This window comes from Furipterus horrens, unplaced genomic scaffold (assembly GCF_987537825.1).
Source record: "Furipterus horrens unplaced genomic scaffold, mFurHor1.1.pri manual_scaffold_5, whole genome shotgun sequence".
In the NCBI taxonomy this organism is placed as follows: domain Eukaryota; kingdom Metazoa; phylum Chordata; class Mammalia; order Chiroptera; family Furipteridae; genus Furipterus; species Furipterus horrens.
The window spans coordinates 45,805,275-45,826,569 of NW_028327175.1; the positions used below are offsets into that span (position 1 = coordinate 45,805,275).

Below are 21,295 nucleotides of genomic sequence, written 5' to 3' on the forward strand. Positions count from 1 at the left end.
ACCTGGCCATGGCTCTATCAAATCTCTTAATGCTCACAACAATCTTCTGAGGTAGGTACTGTTACTAGTTCTAAATTGGCCTAGGGAGGTGAAATAACCGAGCCAAAGTCACACAGTTAGAACGTGGCAGAGCTGGTGTTCAAATGCAACCTGTACTCTCAGGCATTTGCCTCCTTTTAGCCAAGCAGATCTCTGTCTTTCGGGCCATCTTTGTGTTACAAAAGGACTTTGTGCGGAAGCTAAGTAGAGCATGGGTCCCGGGGTCAGAGGGGCTGGAGTCAGATGCCAGGTCGACCATTTCTAGCTTCTAGACCTCAGCCAGGTGGCATGACTTCGCTGAGCTTTTCTTTCCTCACGTGTGAAGTGGAGACTGCACTGGAGGTCCTCTTATCTGACAGCCAGTGTCAGGGAAAGCCTTGTAGAGGAAAGGTCCTTAAAAAGGGACCAAGATTTCATAGGAAAGAGTGATAGAGAAAAGACTTGTCTGGGGTTCTGGTTTTTGAAAAGGAAACTAAAATTATGAAAATAAGTATCATACTTGTTTTAGAAAACTTGTTTGATTTCTGGGCTAACTGGCAACATAGCATCATGGTTAGGAGTGGAGGCTCTGGATCAGGCTGCTGGAATACCTGCCGTGCTCTGTGTGACCTAAAACAAATTTAGTTTTGAACTCTGCTAATTCTTAGAATGAACACACAATGAATTGTATGTGTGTGATTAATGGGGCAAGGGGTCATGACTTTTACTGACAAAATTCATTGCACAATAGGACAATGCTGCTGTCACTTTTGATTTTCAAAGCACTATTATGGGGGCCATTTTTATGAGAAGTACTGAGAACTTCTTCCATTTTCTCATATTGTAGGGAGGAGAAGGTGCTTTTATTTCTGTAATACCGAAATTATTATATTTAAACCTTTTTCTCATTATGATTTTTCTTTTTTACTTGTTAATGGATTTCTGACACATTCTCATTGATCAATCGCTTCATGATTTGAGAAGTTCTCCAATATTCAAAAATACTTTCTTAACTTTAACATAATTTTATTTCACACTTTTATAAAAGATTTCCAATTTTGTTTTAAATTGATTTGTATTTTATTTACAACACCCGATAACCAAAAGATGATCAAAACAAATAACTACAAAAAATCTGTTGATGTACAAGATGGAATGGCTGGAGAGTAGATGCTAGCGTTAAGGGTGGGTGGAGAGAGAATGGGGGAGGTACTTGCTTTTAATCTTATAAGTGGTCAGTTTATTTTTTTAAAAAATTTATGTTTAGGTAATTTTTGCTTTTCAGTGTAATCTGTAATTTCATGGACTTGTAAATGAAGATTCAGATAGCTAGGACTTCCTACATGTTCCTCTCAAGGCTGGTGTGTGAATTCTCCAGGATGAAATGTGCAAAATACTTAGCTTGGTGCCTGACATATCGTTATTCTTCCAAATGTAGTTACTAATAGTCTTGATAAATATTCTTTGAGCATTACCTGTTAATAGGTTTTATAAAAGACATACAATCCAATGATTATTGTGTGTTCTAAGACAAGATTTAAGTCATGGGTTTTATATTGAATCAATTGTTGAATACCTCATTTAGATGCAAAAACTTAAGAAACCCAGAATTTCATAAAGTCAAGAACTGAGTTTCTTTTCTGTGTAAGTTGAATGTTATATTTTCTTTCTTCTTTAACTTAAAATACCTTTACCTGTTGAAAGTTGTCTATTTTTCTTTTTGAGTTAACTGGCGACCAAAGATATTGGGATATTTAGTCCTCATAATGCCTAAAGCATTGTCTCTTGATGCTCTTGTCGTAAGATTGTTTTCCTTTTTTGGTACAAACTTAAACATGGTGGCTGTGTACCAAGACCCCAAGTCATTCCCTGCTGTCTGCCAGCAGGACTGGAAATACTTTGACTTCTACCTCCCTAAGAAACATTTTTGAAAAATGCAGTATGATTAAAACAAAATGAAGTACTTGAATCTGAAATTTTGAAATTACATGTAGAGAACTCAAGCATTAGGAAATAAAATGAAGTGTAGAACATGACATTTGTATAGGGAAAAGCTACAGTGCGAACAATTCAGGCAGTTGTAACTTGCCTTGCAAATACAACTGGTTTAATTATTAAAGTTCTTGTAAAAGGAAGCACAGAATGGTTTAGCCGTGCAGCTCTGCAGGTGAGCGCAGAACTTACTGCTCTTTACTATAAAAGAGGAGTTAATTTTGGGAAAATCCAAATGACAATGTATCTTTCAGCTTGAAGTTTATTTTATCAAGTATATACATAATTTTCTCAGAATTATTTTCTCCACAACTCAGCTAGGAAATTTTGACAAGGGTTTCACTCTTGAGAATATATCTTAATATTCTTATCAAAGTGGTTTTTTTAATGTATTTTATTATCAGACAAAGTCTAACAAGTATCACATGCTGAGCTGTGGAAAACATCTATACTTTCATATAAATAAATGTATGGTAAGCCCCCCGACAGCTCTTAATTTGTTTTAATATACTTAAAAATTTCAAGTCTTCAAAATTTTGTTCACAGAGGAATGCACTTTAGTTTGTTGCTTTATTAGTTTCTCTATATTATTTCAGTCTTTTAAAAATCACTGCATTTATTATAGAATGAATTTCTTATGCTATGAAGTAGAAATGTTGAATGATCCTATAATTTTATCAAGTTGAGCGAAATGTAAAGGTTTGTAATTATGTATGGCATGACTATAAACATAAGTGAAAATATTGTTAATATCTTGAGACACAGTGTACATTTATGGTAAGGAGTCATGGCATATACTAGTGGATGTACATCTACATTCAGATTTTAAGTGCCTTCTTGATAATTTTTAATTTTGGGGGGATCGACTCGTCATTTCTCTTAGATTAGCCTTTATTTTTATTTCATAGTGAAAAGCAATTGATATTAGAAATGGCAGTCTCTGCTTTGTGATCTTCTTGTTAGTATTATCTTTAATTTGAAGTTTCTTTCCTGGACTTCTCAAGCCAGTCATCTAATATGTGAGGTTAGTTTCATTAAAAATTGATTATAATCCATAAGCCCATTTAAGTGCGTGTACACTGGGCACAATGTGTTGAAAATGAGGACCAAGAAAGGGCTCTGATGTCAACCTCTTGGGCTTGTGGGACCCTCCGTCTTCTCTCAGGATGATTGAGGAAATGTCACTTGTGACCTAGGAGGGTGCCAGTGTCAGTATATGTGTAAATTATTAATTAAAGTTAAAAGATTTTATAAAAAATAAATATAGGACTTTTTATATTTTCCTCCTGGCGAAGTTTGTCCTCTGGGGATTACTATACTAAATGTCACAAGTTGGATTCCTGTGCGCCTGCCTTCTTAAGAGAAGGCGCCAAAGTCCTGTAACTGGGCTGTGGCCCAGGAACCAGAGCCAGGCTTAGCCTGTCCCACTTCTGTTCTCTGTGGGGCAGGGAGGGGGGGGCGGTGGTGAGTTTCCCCGTCTGCCCCATTCAGAATTCCCCTGCAGCCCACTCTATGCTTGCTTCCAGTCTTTAGGTCTCTTTTGTTCAGCTGTGAGCTCCTTGAGGGCTGAGCCTCATTGTAACAGTGTTCAATGAATCCTCCTCCCCAATTTTTTTTATTGACGTATAATTGACATACAACATCTTATTAGTTTCAATGTACACTATAATGTTTGATATTTTTATATGTTGCAACATGATCACCACAATAAGGCTAGTTAACATCCACCACCATACATAGTGACAGAATTTTTCTTTGTAATGAGAACTTTTATAATCTATTTTCTTAGTAGCTTTAAAATATGCAATACAATATTATTAACTGTACTCACTATGTTGTATGTTACATCCTTATAACTTATTTTATAACTGGAAGTTTGTACCTATTTGAGAATCTTCAATGAATCCCTTTGGAACAATGCTGGCTCCTTTGCTCCTAAGCTGGAAGCTGGTTTCTGGGTGTGGATTTAAAATGGGCAGGCACGCCCACAGGCACACGGGACGCATCCAGCTGGGGAGGAGGTTGGTTAGCATGATAGTGGCCCCAGACTGAAGTGTCTGGCCCTGTCTGAGATCTGCCATAGAATGATCTTGTGACCATTGGCTCCTGCCTTGTTCAGCCAAAGTGGATTCTGACCTGAGAGAAGCCGTGGTCCAAGTGAATAACTAAGGTGAAACTTTAAACATGCTTATGTTGACTTTTCTTGCCTTTCCGAAATATAATTTCTATTCTGGGACCAGTCAGTGGGATGTCTGGGGTGACAGGTTTTCCTTGTGTGTGGAAATTAATATGAAATCAGAAAGGGGGGGGGTATTTTATACAGGTAGAATCTCATTTCTGTATTCTTCTATAATCTTATCTCCCCAATTTTCCTATCTAATGAGTGACTACTTCTCCCTGGACAGTGTTGATAACTGAAGGGCAGGGCAGAGCTCTGTTGGTTGGTCACATGGGGACTCCTGCAATAAGTGCTCTTCTTCTTATTTGCAGATGCAGAAGCCATGGAGCTGAGCTGCAGCGAAGTACCTCTTTACGTAAGTTCCCAAGCATTAGGCTTCAGGTTTAAGTGGCCCTTTCTTAAAACCCATGTGACTAAAGTGGGGAGAAAGGCTTTGCTCATTATTGAATTGAGGCTTTTGAAAAACAACACACAGTGCTACTGTCTAGTTTAAGTATTTGCATGAAGCCTTTTAAAACTAGTTGGCTCCTGGTTCCAAAGTCTGGGTTTTAACTATAGTTCCCCGAGTAATTTTTTTTTTACCTGTATACAGTCTGGACTCAGAACTTATTCATATATATATATATATATTCATATATATACACACACACACACATATATATGAATATATATATACACACACACACACATGCTTTTGAATATATTATTTTATGGTAATATCCTGATAATAACCAAGAATGTGTTCTGTGTGTGTCTTTTGTGGGGAAGGTTCACTGATAATTGTGTTGGTTAAAAGCGTGAAATAGAAATTCAAAGGGAAAAGTGCTGGGATTCAATGGGAACACATGGGGGATTGGGTGACTTAGATATCCATTGAGATCCCCAATCTCTGTGCCTTCTGGTTTGAGGGAGGATTCTGCTCTGAAGGACAGATCTGGGGGTAACAGGGGGTGGTGAACTGATTGTCTTCTCTTCTAAAATGGCGGATGGCTCCCTCTTCCCATCTTATTTCAGACAACACCTCTGGTCTAGGAACCTGTGTCAATGGGGGTGCGAGTATGTGTGTGTGTAGGAGGACTGCTGTTTCAGGTGGCCTTTGAATTATCCACTCATGGAATACAGCGGGAGTACGGGATCAGGAATAAAGAATATGACCTCAATTCAGGTTAATCCTTAATAGAACAGGATCAAGAAATTGGAACAAGTTTAATCAGAATCCTCATTAATTCACTTCCTCTCACCACACTTCACTCTCCAAACAGTCCTCCCACCCTTCCCCCCTCTTACATGTACCCACTGTATTCTCTGGAGAAGCAAAAAAATGATCATATAAATGGATGTAAGAACAAAAAATTGCCTCCTGGGTTACCCAGTGGTTTCTAGTACTCTGTTCAGGTTGTGCTTCACAGGTCGTAAAGTGTGTCTATAGACAGTTAGGCTTGGCCCAGCCATAAATAAAGATTCAAAAGAGTGGTCCAAGGCTAAATTGTAGAGTACCCACAAGATTTATTTATTTTTATTTTTTGTACTTTATTGCTTAGCTCTAGTCATTCTACCTGCTTCCCTACTTCAAATAAACAAATCCACAAACCTAATCGTGATATCAAACCTTGTGGTTGGCCAACATACTGGTGTAGCTAGCTATACTGAACTTAGACCTACTAGATTGTGACCAGACTATGGAAGAGTCACTCATAATCTCACCCCTATAGATAACATGCTGTTAAAACATTAATATATTTTATCCATTTTAAAGCACAACTTGAACATCTCTGAAATTGAGATGTTCTTATACTGTGCATTCTGGCAGAAGTCAGGATGTAGCTGTTGTTACGTACGCATGTGTGACCTTAGTCACAATGGTTTATATCATCACTTTAGAATACTTATTCAGAGAAGGAAAACTCTGACTCCAAAAAACCTCCGCTGCCTTGCGGCATACCTCTTCAGGGGAAAGGCTAAGGGAGTAAACCCCGACAGAAAATCCGGAGCCGGAGTCCCTAAGGCGGTTTGACGTTGTAGTCAACACCGGCAACTCCTGCGGCGCACCTGAACCCAAGCTGTATCGACTCCGTCTTTCCCTTGGACCCTTCAGCTGCGAAGAGAGGGGGGGTCTGCTGCATGGGCAACAGCAGACCCTCCATATTACCCTGCCCAGGCTCTGTAGCTTCAGCGTCATCACAAGATGTCGATTCAACACGGGAGGAGACAGATACCATGTCACTCCCGAGTCGGACTGCACAGCCATTCTCGGCGGTGCAGATAGACTCTTAAGAAGCTACACCATCGTCTCTCGAGACGGACGGCTGCCGACGACGACGAGAATACTTATGAACCTTGCTGGTACAACATGAATTAATTGCTTTCAAAATTATTTCACCATGATTTGGTATCAAAAGGCAAAGTTACTGGATATATGGAAAGACATGGAAACAGCATCATGGTACATGAAGAAATCTGTATAAATAAGTTAAAATAAAATTCTAACATCATAACCAGCAATTTCTTTTTTAGTGGAATATGAAATGCATAGTATAACTGGTGGTATCTTATATTAATTATGTATATTTCATATATACATCACTGACTCTAACTGTATATATAGGCCATAATCTGCTTTTTTTCACATAGCATTTTATGTCAGTATTCTTGAAGACTGACCTAAGCCAGTCTAATCATTTGGCCTCATTAGTAAGGAGGTCAGTGAGGGTATATTATAATGAAGAGAAGTCTCAAGCCAAATTCCATCAAATAGGCAATATGTAAACATTTTAAATTTATAATATACTTTATATATTATAATAAACAAAAAGAAGAAATTAAAACAGTTTTTAACCCCGTCATCCATGGTAAGCAGTAGTGACATTTTTGACTTTTTTTCTTCCAGAACTTTTTCTGTATTTGTATGGAATTTTATCAAAGGTTCTTTTGGCATTTATTTAGATAATGTGTTTTTTTATTTGACTGATTGTGATATATTGGATCTCTTAATTTTGGTGCTTTCAAGTACTCTACCAATCCTACTTATTTGTTATAACTGGTCCTTTTGGAAAAACAAGTTATGATAACTCTGATAAGTACATAATTAAGATAGAACCCAAAACAAAATAAGAAATTGTAAAGAATCCATAACATTGAGATGATAAAAATACTAAGCATAATGATTGCATGCTAATGCACTGGAAAAATCTCATTAAGATAGGCTTTAAAAATATAAATTATAAGATTTATCTCAAGGAGAATTAAATCACATAAATACAGCAATGATGATGAAGTAAAAAAATTGGTAGAAATTATTCCCCAACTTCTACCTACCCACCCACCTTTTAAAAAAGAGCACTTCTGCTCTTGCCAGTGTGGCACAGTTGGTTGGAGCGTCGACCCCTACACCAAAAGGTTGGAGGTTCAATTCCCAGTGAGGGCACATACCTGGGTTGCAGGTTTTATCCCTGGTCATGGCATGTAGGGTAGGCAACCAATCGATGTTTCTCACATCAATTTTCTGTTTCTTCTCTAAAATCAATAAACATATTTTTTAAAAAAGCACCTCATTTGGGTGGATCCTGTAGGTCAGTGGTTCTCAACCTTCCTAATGCCATGACCCTTTAATACAGTTCCTCATATTGTGGTGACCCCCAACCATAACTAAAGCATAGTGATTAATCACAAAAACAATATGTAATTATACATGTGTTTTCCGAAGGTCTTAGGCGACCCCTGTGAAAGGGTCGTTCAACCCCCAAAGGGGTCGCGACCCACAGGTTGAGAACCTCTGCTGTAGGCAGTATTTTGTTTAAGCATAACCTGTTTTGGTTGAATTCTTGTAACATTCTTACAGTCAAGATGTCTTTCTCTTCTCTTTTTGGGTCACTATAGAGAATCCTTCCTGAAGATGATAGAGAGTTGATAAATACCTGTGGAAAAGTCTATAAATCTAAGTCCTTTCTCCTTCCCATGCATTATGTTTGGATCTATGAAGAAAAACTTCAACTTTCTTTTTAAAATTTTATTCTTTTATGTCTTTTACTATTCTTTTTTTTTTTTTTTTTTAACTCCTTCCAGAACAACTGATATTCCAGGGTTGGGCTAATTTGTCCTTTATTTTTTTGAAGTGTCAAGTTTCTTTCCCCCCTTTTCTTCCTGCCAGCAAATTTTCAGATTCTTTTATGTTGTTTTTAGTTTCTATGTAGTATTTTCAAATCTTGGCCTGTTTCATCCTATGCCCATGTAGTTTTAGAGAGATAATCTTTTATATTTTATTGTGAGAACAAAGCAAGAACTTAAAATACTGTTTCTTTATCTACCAGGAATCTGTTTCAGAGAGAGGTTCAGTCTCTGATTCTGTCTGTTGTGCTGTTGAATTTTTTGGCAAACATTTCTTTTCTCATTATTTTGGGCAAATATTTCTGTTTGCTCATCTTCAGGAAGGAGACTTTCTTAGTATTGAGGATGCTGGGATATTTCTGAATTCAACTATAGACTCACTTTAACTTTGAAAATGAACCATGGAGGTTCACTGAGTTGCTATTGCAGGAAAAGAGAAACACTGCTCTATGATAAAATTAAGAAGCAGGGATTGGCAGGACTGGTAGCCAGGAGTTTTATAGCATCTTTGCAAACCTTAGGGATGTGAGCGTTGCAAATCCAGTTTTCAGCCCCTGAGCAGCTTCCTGCTTCTATACTGAAAGGGGCACTAAAGGCGCAGTTCTGGAAGGCCAGTCAATTTGTGCACAACTAAAAGATACAGTCTGGTTCGAGATCTAGGATTACTTTTTATTTTTTATTTTTATTTTATTGAATTTTTGGGGGGTGACTTGGGTTAATAAAATTATATAGGTTTCAGGTGTGCAAGCCTGCATATTGTACAGTGTGTTCACCAACTCAAATCGTGTCCTTCCATTACCACTTACACCTCACCTTACCCCGTCTACCCCCCCCCCCCGCCCCCACTTCTCTTTCCCTCTGGTAGTCAACATGCTATTGTCTGTGCCTATGGGTTTTTTTTTTTTCTTTTTTCTTTTTTGCTTTGCTTAACAGACTCATAGATACAGAGAACAGACTGAGGGCTAGCAGAGGAGAAGGGGGGTGGGGGCTTACTTTTTAGATTGAATGGTAACTTAAGCTAGTGAAATGTTATAATGATGAAGCTAATGAGAAGGGTGAGAGCCTGGAAAAGTGTAAATTAGAACTAATATAACCAATCTAAGATGTTTATAGCATAAAACTCTTTGACATCACTTGGGAGTTTGGGAGTTTGAAAGTCCAATATGTTATTTTTATTTTGTTTGTTTTAGTTTGTTGCTTTTAGTCTTATAGTTGCCATTTTCTAGTTTGTACATGAAAAGAGATAGGAAATGATGTAAGTAGAGCTTAAAAGGAGAGATTTTTGCTGACTGGGTTTTGACTAAATTTTGAAAGAGGAAGAGGTTTTGCATTCAGAAGCTAAATTGTGTGTTTTTGCTGGTGAATTTTTTTTTATTATTTTTTAAATTGAGTTTTCTCTAAATTTTTGTTAAGGATGGCTATAAAACAAATACATGTTATACTTATTCAGCTATTCACATTTTTCACATTATATTTGTATTTTTATATAAGGTGTAATTAGCAATAATTTCCCCAAAATACCAGTTCAGGGCTGTGACTAAAACAGAAGAGCTCTTTCTTGGGAAATCACTGGTTCCAAAGGCTCTCCTCCCTATTTTTCTCAGTGAAAATCATTTCATGTTCAATGATTATTTAAATAATACTTGCTCTTTTAAAAAAATAAGTAAAATTATTGAGGAGAAAGTAAAGATCACCTGAACTCTCCTTATGTGTAAACATACACACACACAATGTTTCATAAAAGGAAAAATATGGAAAACCTTTTTTTATTACCTTGGACAGATCTCATTAACCCCATCCCCCCCCCCCCCCCCCCCCCCCGGGACCACTTAATACCTCTCTGTCTTCCAACATAGACCACTTGCTCTCAGGAGCAGTAGTATCCCCGGGCAACTTGTTAGAAGTACACATTCTCAGACCTTACCCCAGATCTCTGAGTCAGACACTCTGGGAGTGGGGCCCAGCAATCCGTTTTAACACAGCCTTTAGGCAATTCTGATGCAGTGCACTAAGGGCTGAGAACCACGGACAGTGTACATACTTCCACACTTTTCTAGTGCATACAATCCTATGCATACATAATACAGATACAAGCAGTATTAAAATCATGAACAAATCTGGATCGTATTATATAGACTTTGCTATCTTTTCCAACTCAGCAATACTTTGTAGAAACTTCCCCAAGTCATCAGGTGTAGCTCAAGTTCATTCTTTTAAATGAATGTGTGGACACTAGACACCCTTGTCCATGTGTCCTTATATATTGATACTTTTGTCTTGATGAAATAGATTCCCAAGAAAGGAATTGCTAGATGAAGAGTATAACATTTCAAATGTTAATGATTGCTTTGCAAATGAGATGGAACAGTTCACATTTTATTCAGTGGTTAGCAGAAATATGTAATATCTAGTGCTTTAGCTTTAATAACCAGTAATTATGAAATTGGGGGCTGTGTTGTCGTTTTCATTGTGCAAAGAAAGGTGGCTTCTTAAATTTTTTGTTATTCTTAATAGTTTCAAAAAGGTTATCTTACTTGATTTTAATCTCTCTCCCATGGTGCTTCATTTCTGCTGTTTCCCAAATTAAGCTTTTAATCCATGGAGATTTTTATAGCATTTGCAGAGGGCATGTCTGTGAACCTTTGTGTGTGGGCTCTCAATCTCTTCACCCTTCAGGAGTGTTAAACGTAGCAACTGACTGGAAGAGTATGGTCATTTCTTTCTCTGGAGGTTGCAAGTTGTGTAACTGTGGGCAGTGGCGTTTTCACTTCAGTAGCTTGTTGCCAGCTGGATCCAAGCTGCTTCCCTATTCCCTTAGCATTTTATGTTTATATTATTCTTTTATTCTGAGTCACAGTCTCCTGAGTCTCCTGCTGTTTGCTCCCAAGAATATTGGTTGCTGCTGGGCTCATTGTATTTATTAATTGAAAGTTCAGTCTGCTCTTTAGCGATCTGATTAGCACTTTAAGTAGCTGAGCTAAACCTCCTTCTTTCAACCTCTTCTATTTCTGGGGCTTGGTGTTGTTTTCTTGAATCCTCTGCCAAGTGCACTCCTCTAGGTCCCAGCCTTCTGTGAGGGTGGGGAGGACCTGAGGACAGGTTCCAGGGCCTGTTTCTGAGCCCAGGAAGGCAGCTTCCTATTGCCGTGGTAAGTGACTTGGTGGCTTTGTTCTGCGCTCACCTGGCAGACGCCGCCTTCCTGACTCCTGCAAATCCCTCTGGCTTCCAGTTCCTGTTGAAGGAAATCCTGTCCTCCAGATGCTGCCCCTTCGCTGCTTGTGGCTGTGCCTATCTGGGCCTCTCTTGACCATCAACTCAGAATGTTAGTACATGATAATGCCTTTGAGACTTGCATTTGCTCTGCAGATGAAGAAAGTAAGGTACCTAGAAGCAATGACTTATTTGACCAAATTAACTCAGCTAGTGTGACACTCAGCATTTTTATATGCAGTATTAGAGACCATAATTTTTTTTTTTTCTTTTGGCCCAGAAAGTAGATCTCAATATAAGCCTGGGGTTTTCCCACCTTCACTGGTTTATGGAAATGACTTTCCCATTGTGTTGCCACCACAAGTCAGTTTCCCCATTGGCCAGGTCCTCAGCGGTGCTGTTTTGTCCCTTCCTGCCCTGCACGCTTCCTTGAGCTTTACAACATGAAAAATGATGCTGTCCTGGACCTTAAAGTAGCTCATTCATGTCACAGTGTGTGTCCCGTTAGAGGATGCTGCCTGTCACTAAGTCTAGGCAAGCCCTGACCCGCTCATGCTCATGGGCCCACAAAAATCTAGGCCCACTAACTGAGTGGTCCTTTGCCCTGTCAAGTTCTCCAGCTCAAGGTAATAGGAATTTCATTAGCTCAGGTGTCAGGCGGTGTGGATGGAGGTTTTTGTTTTTTGACCCACCTCCCCATCATTGTAGATAATTCTGGTTTAGAGAATGGAATCAGGAGGGACTTTTGCCTGAAATCAACTTCTAGATCACAAGTTTACTTTGTGCACATTTGTTTTTAGCGAATTATATATTAACATCACCTGTGTCTCGACTTGAACATGGCAGCATGTGCATCTCAACTAATTGCCACCTGCTGGGTGCTTTCTGTTGTTTGAACTGGGCTGGCTGAAGTGGCTTTCCTTGGTGGCTCTTGCTTTCTCCTTGACCTTTTTCTGCCTTTGCTGCCTGGTTGTGCTTTTACCTTTTTGCCTTTTCTCCTATTTTTCTGATGAGGGGACAAACAGACTCCAAAAGAACACGTTCTTCTAGCCAGAAAGCAGCTGCAGGATGTCAGTTCCTGGGAAGTCTTGGGCTCCATTGCTGCTGCAAGAGATTGCCTGATGGTTCTGGCAGGAACAGAGAGAAAAACCACTTTTCAGACTTGAGCAAAGCCTCTGACTTAGAGATGTTATATAAATCCTCCATTAGCTTCATCCCTCTCCAGAATCTTAGAGAAACAGCACCTTTTCCTCTCAACACAATGGCACTTGATGCTGTCCCCTTCTACAGTCCCCAGTGAGAGGATGGACTTCTGACTAAAGGCCTGAAGGTGAAATGTACAGCCACAGGAAACTGCAGGCAGAATTAGCCCAACACCCAACTCTGAAGAAATTCCTTTGTGGCTGGGGCTGTGAGTAATAAGTACCAAGTCTTCTTAAATCCTATTGTCTCACTTCTCAGATTTCAGCAACAACCCCCACAATTTTGGGGAATATATAGTCTTGTATTTTTTAACATAGAACTTTAAGTAACTGACATTTGTTCTATTTGATTTTTTAAAATTATTACCATCTTAAGCAAGAATGTTAGGCATGTTGGGTATAGGTCAGATTTTTCCCCTGGGAGAACCACAGAAATAAGATATGATCCAGTGAAAATGTTTTATTTACACACTCTGAAAAGGAAGCTCTTACAGAAGGTGTGATGTATAGTGATATAGTATCAACAATTTCTTCCACTTACCCCTAAGGCTGGGTGTATATGTGTTGAATAATTTATTTCTATTTCCTGCCTCCTCCTTTTCTTCTCCATAATTTGATATAGTCTAGCTTTAACCTTGTTATTTTTATCAAAATAAATAACAAGTAATTTTGCTCTTTCTTAATCTAAGGGTTCTTGTTTTTAAGTCCTTTAGTGCAATATACTATTCCAAGCACAAAGGACATAGCAGAGACGGAAACAGACAAGGTCCCAGGACCCTGTTCTCCCAGAACCCAGTTGAGAGTGGAGAGATGAACAGTACATAGGTATACAAATAAAAACATAAGGACTGTAGATGGTAGCATGTGTTAGGATAACTCAACAGTGTGATACGGTAGGGAATGGTGCTAGAGAGAGTGATTAGACGTAGTGGGAGCCAGGCTCCCTGGAGAACCTTCTAGAAGAAGGATCAGAAACAAAGGCCCTAAAGTAGGAATGAACTTAATGTATTTGAGGGCCAGCAGAAGGCCAATGTGACCAGCACATCCTGAGAGAGGAGACAGGTTGGAGACGTAGGCAAGGCTGGCTCATGGAAAGCTTTGGTGGCCAACCAAGGTAATGAAATGAGCAGTCGGTGGAGAGTCTAGCGGGGAAGATGCCTGATCTGATTCATAGTTTAAAAATGTACTCTTGTTGTCCTCCAACTCTGCCGGTTCTCTTGTGAGTTCTTTCTTTCTTTGTCTGTGAGCTTTCTTCTCTGCTTCGTGGGTGTTCCCCAATGCCCACTCCTTTCTCCTCTCTTCCTATGTGAGCTCATCCCTTCTGGTTCAGTGATGCTCCTCCTTGAAGGCTTTCCTCCTGACCTCTGCCCATGCCACATCTTCTGTTTCCATCTGGCCTTTCCACTCAATTATGTGGCCTGAGCTTCAAATCCAGACTATTAAATTAAAACAATTCTTTCCAAGTTCTCTACTAAACCAACTCTCTTTTCAACTTCCTGATGCCTGTTACCAAACCACCATTCTCCCAGGAAACCCAGCTTTCAATATGTTTCTAATGTCTCTGTTCCTTTATTCTCTGTAGTTGATCAGTCATCAGAATGTGCTGATGGTCGTGGCTGTCTCTTTTCTCTCCTCTGCCAGTGTCCTAAGTTGTCTTTGTATTGCTGCCTTTAGCCTCCTCAGAGTTGCCATATCCTCAGACTTTGGGAACACTCTATTCTACCCCTCACAAATTGGTTGTTTCCCTATACTCATCTCTTGCTTTTCAGTCATGTCCTTTCTCTACTTCGGTGGCCTTTTTTTATTTGCAGGACTTTCCACAAGCTGCTTTAGTTGCATAACTGGGACTATTGCTAAGGTAGGAATGGGATCCCGGTTGTGATACCAGAAGGCTATGCATTTGGGCTAGGTTTCCAGTTTGGAAGCTGCTTCCTTCCTACCTCCTGGGCACTTTAGCAACAGTCAGGGTGTAATGCTACCCCACGGTGCCTTGGGGAGAGCCTGTGGCCTGAAGGGTTGAGCTTTTCCAAAGCTGAGGCTAATTCAAAGAGAGTAACACTTCCTGCTTTAGGAAAATAAATTATAATTAAAAAATTAAGGTACCATTTAATAATACTAGCACTCACATTTTAGTAGGACAAATCATTTGCAGCAAAGTAAGCACTTGGGAACAATAAAACAGCTTAAAAACCAAACATTTCCAGTAAATCTGTTATGTGCTAAACACTACAAAATTCATGAGTGCTCATTTAATTTTTTACAAAAACCTTTGATGTAGGAATTATCCTACATTCGTAGATAATAAAATTGAGTTTCAAAGAATGGGGACTGTATTCCTTCATCAGCATTTATCTGTTTGGGCCTGGAACTGTGATTGGCACAGAACTGAATGAGCTTTGGCCATCCAGTTGAATTATGATAGAACTTGGATTTGGACACCAGACCTTATTCTCAATTCAGGCTGCTCTCAGTTATACCACTGCTGTCTCATGGACACAGACTATTGCCTTTTGTTATATCAAAGTACCTAATGTAGTGTTCAGGGCACTGCAGACTTCCAGTAAATGTTTACTGATTGAATTTCTGCAGAATCATTGATGGGGAGGCAAGCTTGCTTTCTGACTGCTTATGGGAGCAATGCAAATAGGGGCTGGGATCATTGTAGGGGAGGGACCAACTGACAAAATGCTTGATGATAATTAAAGATGGTGCTGGGACACACCTGTGACAATACATGACCTCCTTGCACGATAAGCTCTAGCCATACCCTCCTCCTCTCAGTTCTTCCTAAATGTCATTCTTGTTCCCTCTCAAAGTCCTCTAGACACTCTACAATTTACATTTTTGAGAGGGTTTTGTTTCATGTCTCTTCTCTTAAGCTTGTGAATACCAGGACAGCAGAGATTTGAATTTTTTCTGCTCATCAACTTTGCAGTACCAGTTCAGTACCGTGCTCAATGAATACTTGTTGAATGAGTACAGGCTTCTAATTTAGTTCCATTCAATAAGCAGCGTTCCAGGATCAACTTGGAGCACACTTTAGATTTGTTGTTTGCTCATTTGTCTGTTGTTGTGTGTGCTTTTTCAGCAGCTATGTGACCATCTCTATTTTGGGATGGGGACAGTCCTGGTTTTTGTGCTCTAAGGGTGCACAGTGTCAGAGGGAAGGTCAAGCAGGAGGAGGCTATCATCCTGAAGGTTAGGATGTTGGGAGGTTTGGGGAGAACATGTTCCTGAGTTTGAATCTTAACTAAAATTTGAAGGTAATATATAGACTATATCAAAACTATGCAGTAAAAAAATTAAACAAGTTTTTGTGGGGTAGACAATTCCTAGCTGAAAATTAGAATTTAACAATGAAGAATTTTGAATAAAACAGTGGGGAGTGAAAAGCTTACATTCTCTAACAGAAGATAGTTGAAGAGTCCCCAACTCAGGAAAGATGATCTCTGAACCGTGCCACGTGAATTTTTTTTTTTTCCCTCTTCTTTGGCATTATTTACTACTGTCTCTCAATACTCATAGTTGCTATGCTCCATGTCTTTGAGAAAAACAACCATTGAACAATTACCATACCTGTTTAGAGCACCTTGTTATACTCCACAAAGGTTCTTAGACAATAGCTATTTCATTAGAATCACACGTTAGTATTTTGCAGAGGAGGTGAGCTTAGTGATGTTAGGTGACTTGCCATGAGTGCATTTGTGCCTGCATCCATTCATGTGACAAATTTTATGTGCCAAGTACTAAGATGTACAGGCAGGAACAGGTGGAAGTTTGTGGGGCCTGAAACTTATGTAATTTGAAGGATTTCCTTTCAGGAAAGGAATATAAAACTCTAAATACAAAATTAGATCAAAAGTGGGTATATGAGAAATTACAAAATTTTAAAAAGCTGGCCAATTCCTAAAACATAAAAAATATTCCCAATGCAGCTTCCTCTTAGCCAGATTCTGAAAATGCCCTCAGACACTCCAGTGCCACCAATAGGAAGGGAAATGGATCAGCTGGAGAGAGAGAGAGATTTAGGGTGGAAACTCAAAGCAATTTCAAAACAGTTGCTGATGTAGACTATATTAAAGGCTAAGTTTATCTTCTATGAATTCCCAAAGACTTCGGTGCCAACTATGGAATCTGAAATGACCAGGATGTGGAGCAGCATATAGATGAGGTCTGGTTTCTGTGGGTGACCTGGGATGTGGGAATTGGTGAGCATGGCAGGGAATTTGAAAATCTAGGTTACTGAAACTGAAGAATGCATTTAAATATTGACATAATTGTCTACTGTTTAGAATATGGCCTTAGTTATTGAAAGTGGTTTTCTAGGAAGAGGAACATAGCTTGTATTCCTTGGAGAACAGATAACAAATCCACAGAAAAAAATAAAATGATTACAGAGGTATTTATTTTCAACAGATTATTTAATAAAGTTGCATTATCAAAGCATTAATCCATTTAAATGTCTTTGGCCACCCATAAATTAGATTAAGAATATTTGTAGGTCAAACAGGAATCACACGTTTTGCCATTTAAACTCACAAAATGTTGCGTAAATGGGGTACTGCGTATTTTGGTAAGAAACTGAAAACATTTTGCATGAATCAGAATGTAAAAAATACCCCAAGAATGAGAGAATCAAATACAAGCTGAATGACCTTTTTTTGGTTGAAGATTAGTTTTCATAATAATGTAGTTGTTTGCTTTTATTTTGAATTGTGACCTTTATGGTTCTTTACACCTTTACTGTGTTCTTTATAAGTAATGAAGGTATTTTGGAAAAGTTACATATGAATAAAATAATATTTTAGCAGGGGAGTGCGCTCTACAATAAAATGCACTAGTGGGCACTTTTGATAATCACACTAAAATGTTGCATTCATATTTTTATATACTGATTTGTTTGAATTGGGAGCACTACATCTTTGTGTGTTCTTGAATTTTATTTTATTTTATTTATTTATTTTTTTTGGGTGGGGGGCAGATCTAAGAAATCTTCCTAATCAAGGCCCTTAAGATTTCCTGTTTTTTTTTTTTTTAATTTAATCTTTATTATATATTTTTCCATTACCCTTTAGTCCCCTTATACCTGCCTCCCTCCAGCAGTCAACATTGTTTGTTTTTTTTTTTTGCTTATGTATTTATTTTTATTTTTATTTTTAGAGAAAGGGAAAGGAGAAAGAGAAGGAGAGAAACATCACTGTGTGGTTGCCTCTCACTCGCACCCCCAACTGGGGACCTGATGTGCAACCTAGTCATGTGCCCTGACTGGGAATCGAACCAGAGACACTTGGTCTGCAGGCCGATGCTCAATCCACTGAGCCACAGCAGCCAGGCTTTTCTTGAATTTTAAAAAGGCGTATTTTTACATGGGTGATAGAGAACTTGACATGAGAATAGATTAATGTTTTGTCAAAACCACTGACTGAGCTCAATAGTAAGCTTCCCCCTGCCAAGCCCCTGGTAGAACTGGGAAGAAAATTGTGGTGGGTATCAGTTGGTAGATGACAAGTTGTCAGTGGAATTTCTGTGGGTAGCTGCCATTGTGCTTTCAGTGGAAGCTGGGATAACTGGGAAGGACAATCAGCCATTAAATTGTGTGCAGTCTATGATTAAAGAATGGGTACATGATAATTTTTGAAGCATTTTTGATGGCAGAGATTTGAAAGAACTTTCAGCTTCTACCAATGAGTACAGAAATGATGGTCTATTCATATACTCAACTTCCTCCTCCCTCCCCTGTCCTTAACCCCTGGCAATTACTAGTGTCTTGTCCATCTCTATAATTTTTTCATTTCAAAAATGTTATGTAAATGGATTCATAAAGCTCCTGATCTTTTGAGGCTGGCTTTTCCCCCCCGCTAAGCATAATGTCCTGAAGATATATCCACATTGTGTGTGTTAGTAGTAGCTTGTCTGTTTTTGTGGACAAATAGTATCCCACGGTGTGGAACTATAGTTTAACCATTTACCATTTGGTTGTTTCCAGGTGCTGGCTATTATAAATAAAGCTGCTATTAACAATTGTGGATTGGTTTTTATGTGGACATAATTTTCATTTTTATGAGGTAAATGTCCAGGAATGCAATTGTTGGGTTATATGGAAAGTGTATGTTTAGTTTTTAAACGAACTGCCAAACTAATTTCCAGAATGGCTGTACCATATTGTGTTTGCACCATCAATTTATGAAAGATTTAAATTCTTTGCATCCTTCTCAACATTTCACACTGTCAGTATTTTAAAGAATTTTAGCCATTCTAATAGGTGTGTATTCGTATCTAGGTATGGTCTGTGGTATAGATTTTTCCCTTTCTGTATTTCAATTTCTCCCCATCCTCGCCAACATTTTTATTTTCTGTTTTTGATAACAGTCATCCCAAGGGTGTGAAGGTGTCTGGTATAGAGTTTTGATGAAGATATTTGAAATGTTTATGTAGCCATTTCTGTAGTATGGATTACTGACTAGGGTTTTTCAAACCTTTCAAATTGGAACCAATCTTCACTCTACTTCAGAGTGAGATTAAAGTTAATTTATGCATCACTCTGAAATTATAGGCATTCCTCATTACTGAATGTACTTGCATGCTGAGTTGAGATAGCAACAGTTCATATGGTAAATTCAGATAGCAAAGAATACTCCATCTAAATCTGTTTGGGTAGGAAAAGTGAGAGTTTGGATTATAATAGATTTGTCTAAAACATTGTATGAATCCATTGGGAAGCCAGAATTCACAGAGTGAGTTCAGGGAGTGGAGATTATCTCTATTTTAAAGTTAATTGTTACATGGACAATGTAGCAAGGAAAGATCATCTAGTCAATTTATGCAACTACATGTTTTACATTAAATTGGTGACATTTAGTCAAATTGCCTAAATGGTGCTTAAGAGAACAATAATTTCTATAATGCCTTGTAGATTCAAATGTAGAGAGTTTTTTTGGGGGGGGGTGGAGTTCTCTGATCCTCACTCCATTGATTCTTTACTTTGATTCCTAGAAGGCAGGTCCTTAGGAAGTAAAAAGAAATAGGAAAGAGTCTAGTTCCTCTTGGGAGTTTCCTGTGGGAACAGAACTTCCTGACGGATGGCATTCAGAGCGTTCTCAGGCCCTGGGCCTGGTCAGCTCCAGGGACAGGAAGAGGGTAGGTGGTCCAAGATAGTCACTAATTAAATGAATGTCTGTTGTGCTCACTTGTTTACCTTCAAGGAACTGGTGGAGGTAAGGCTATGGATCTTCCCTTTTATCTTTTCAGTATTTAATTCAAAGATTTGAAACTTTTAAAATTGTTACTTATCTAGTTGCACAACTGTGTGTGTATTGTAAATATTGCCTGTATATGTATAGAGGCATATGTTAAGCACCACTTTCCACCATCCTCTTGATTTAAAAAGAATTTTTTTAAAAAGGAGACTTAATATGGGTGTGTTTATGGGGACAGAAGCATGGGGAGGTACTATAGTCTGAATGTTTATGTCCCTTCAATATTCATGTTGAAATTCTAACGCCCAATGTGATGATATTAGGAGCTGTTTGTGTCATGAGGGTGGAGCCCTTATGAATGGGATTAATGCTCTAGTAAAAGACACCCCACGGAGTTGTTTTGTACCTTCCACCATGTGACGTTACAATGAGAAGACAAATGTCATTGAGGAAGCAGGATCTCACCAGACACTGAATCTGCTGGCACCATAATCTTGGACTTCCCAGCTTTCAGAACTGTGAGAAATAAATGTTTGTTGTTCATAAGCCACCAAGTTAATGGCATTTTGTTATAGCTGGAATGGACTAAGACAGGAGGGAACGGGAGACTGCAGTTAGGACATTTCCTGCCTTGACTAAGGTGGTTTGCTGGGAGATCTGTGCTTCTCCCCAGCTAGACTAATGAATGTATGTTTGCCTCATGGTGTCAAAGGCATTAGAGGTGTCTACCCATTGACCCAGGGCAGGTCATTGAATCTTCTGGAAATATCTAAAGGTTACCATTTATGTGTTAGAAGGGAACTGCTTCAATCTCTGTTTCTTTAGAGGCTGCTTATGGAAAAACACAAATAGCCTCCCAAATACAAACATAGCCAGCCCAGAGTTAACTCAGGATTATTTTTTAAATTAAAGACTTTTAGAACTTCTGGTCAAGTTGGAGGCATACGTAAACATGCTTTGCCTCCTCTCACAACTACAGAAAAACTAGGCTGCAAAACAAATATCACCCTGAACTGTCAGAAAATTGAGCTGTATGAAAGTGTGCCAACAAAGGATTTAAAGAAGCCACATTCATTCAGGATGGTATGAGGGGAGGAGATGCAGAGAGGGGTAGAGAGGCATGGAGCTGTGGCTGTGGTGTAGAGACGCGGTGGAGTGGGCAATCCCACATTCATGTGTGGTGGGTAGAAATCAGGAGGGATATCTCAAGAGTGAGGGATCCCAGCCCCAAACCAGACCACGCAGCAGGCCAAGGTTCCAGCACCTGGGAGATAAATCCCCGTAACTTCTGGCTGTGAAGACCAGCAGGGTTTGGGGTGATGGAATAGACTTTCAGATTCTCAGGATACTCTTCTTGGAGGGCCCACACAGGCTTAGGACTATGGAAGTCCCAC

The 21,295-nt window shown here is 38.9% G+C and overlaps 1 protein-coding gene across 3 annotated transcripts in view; it reads left to right on the forward strand.

Moving 5' to 3' along the window:
* Positions 1-21,295, forward strand: part of ARHGEF28 (Rho guanine nucleotide exchange factor 28) — a 283,144-nt gene that overhangs the window by 50,243 nt on the left and 211,606 nt on the right. For all 3 annotated transcript variants that reach the window (XM_090276382.1, XM_090276380.1, XM_090276381.1), the window contains exon 2: positions 4,501-4,544. In XM_090276382.1, coding sequence (XP_090132508.1) covers positions 4,512-4,544 — 33 coding nt within the window. In that variant the 5' untranslated portion in view covers positions 4,501-4,511. The remainder of the gene's footprint in view (positions 1-4,500; positions 4,545-21,295) is intronic.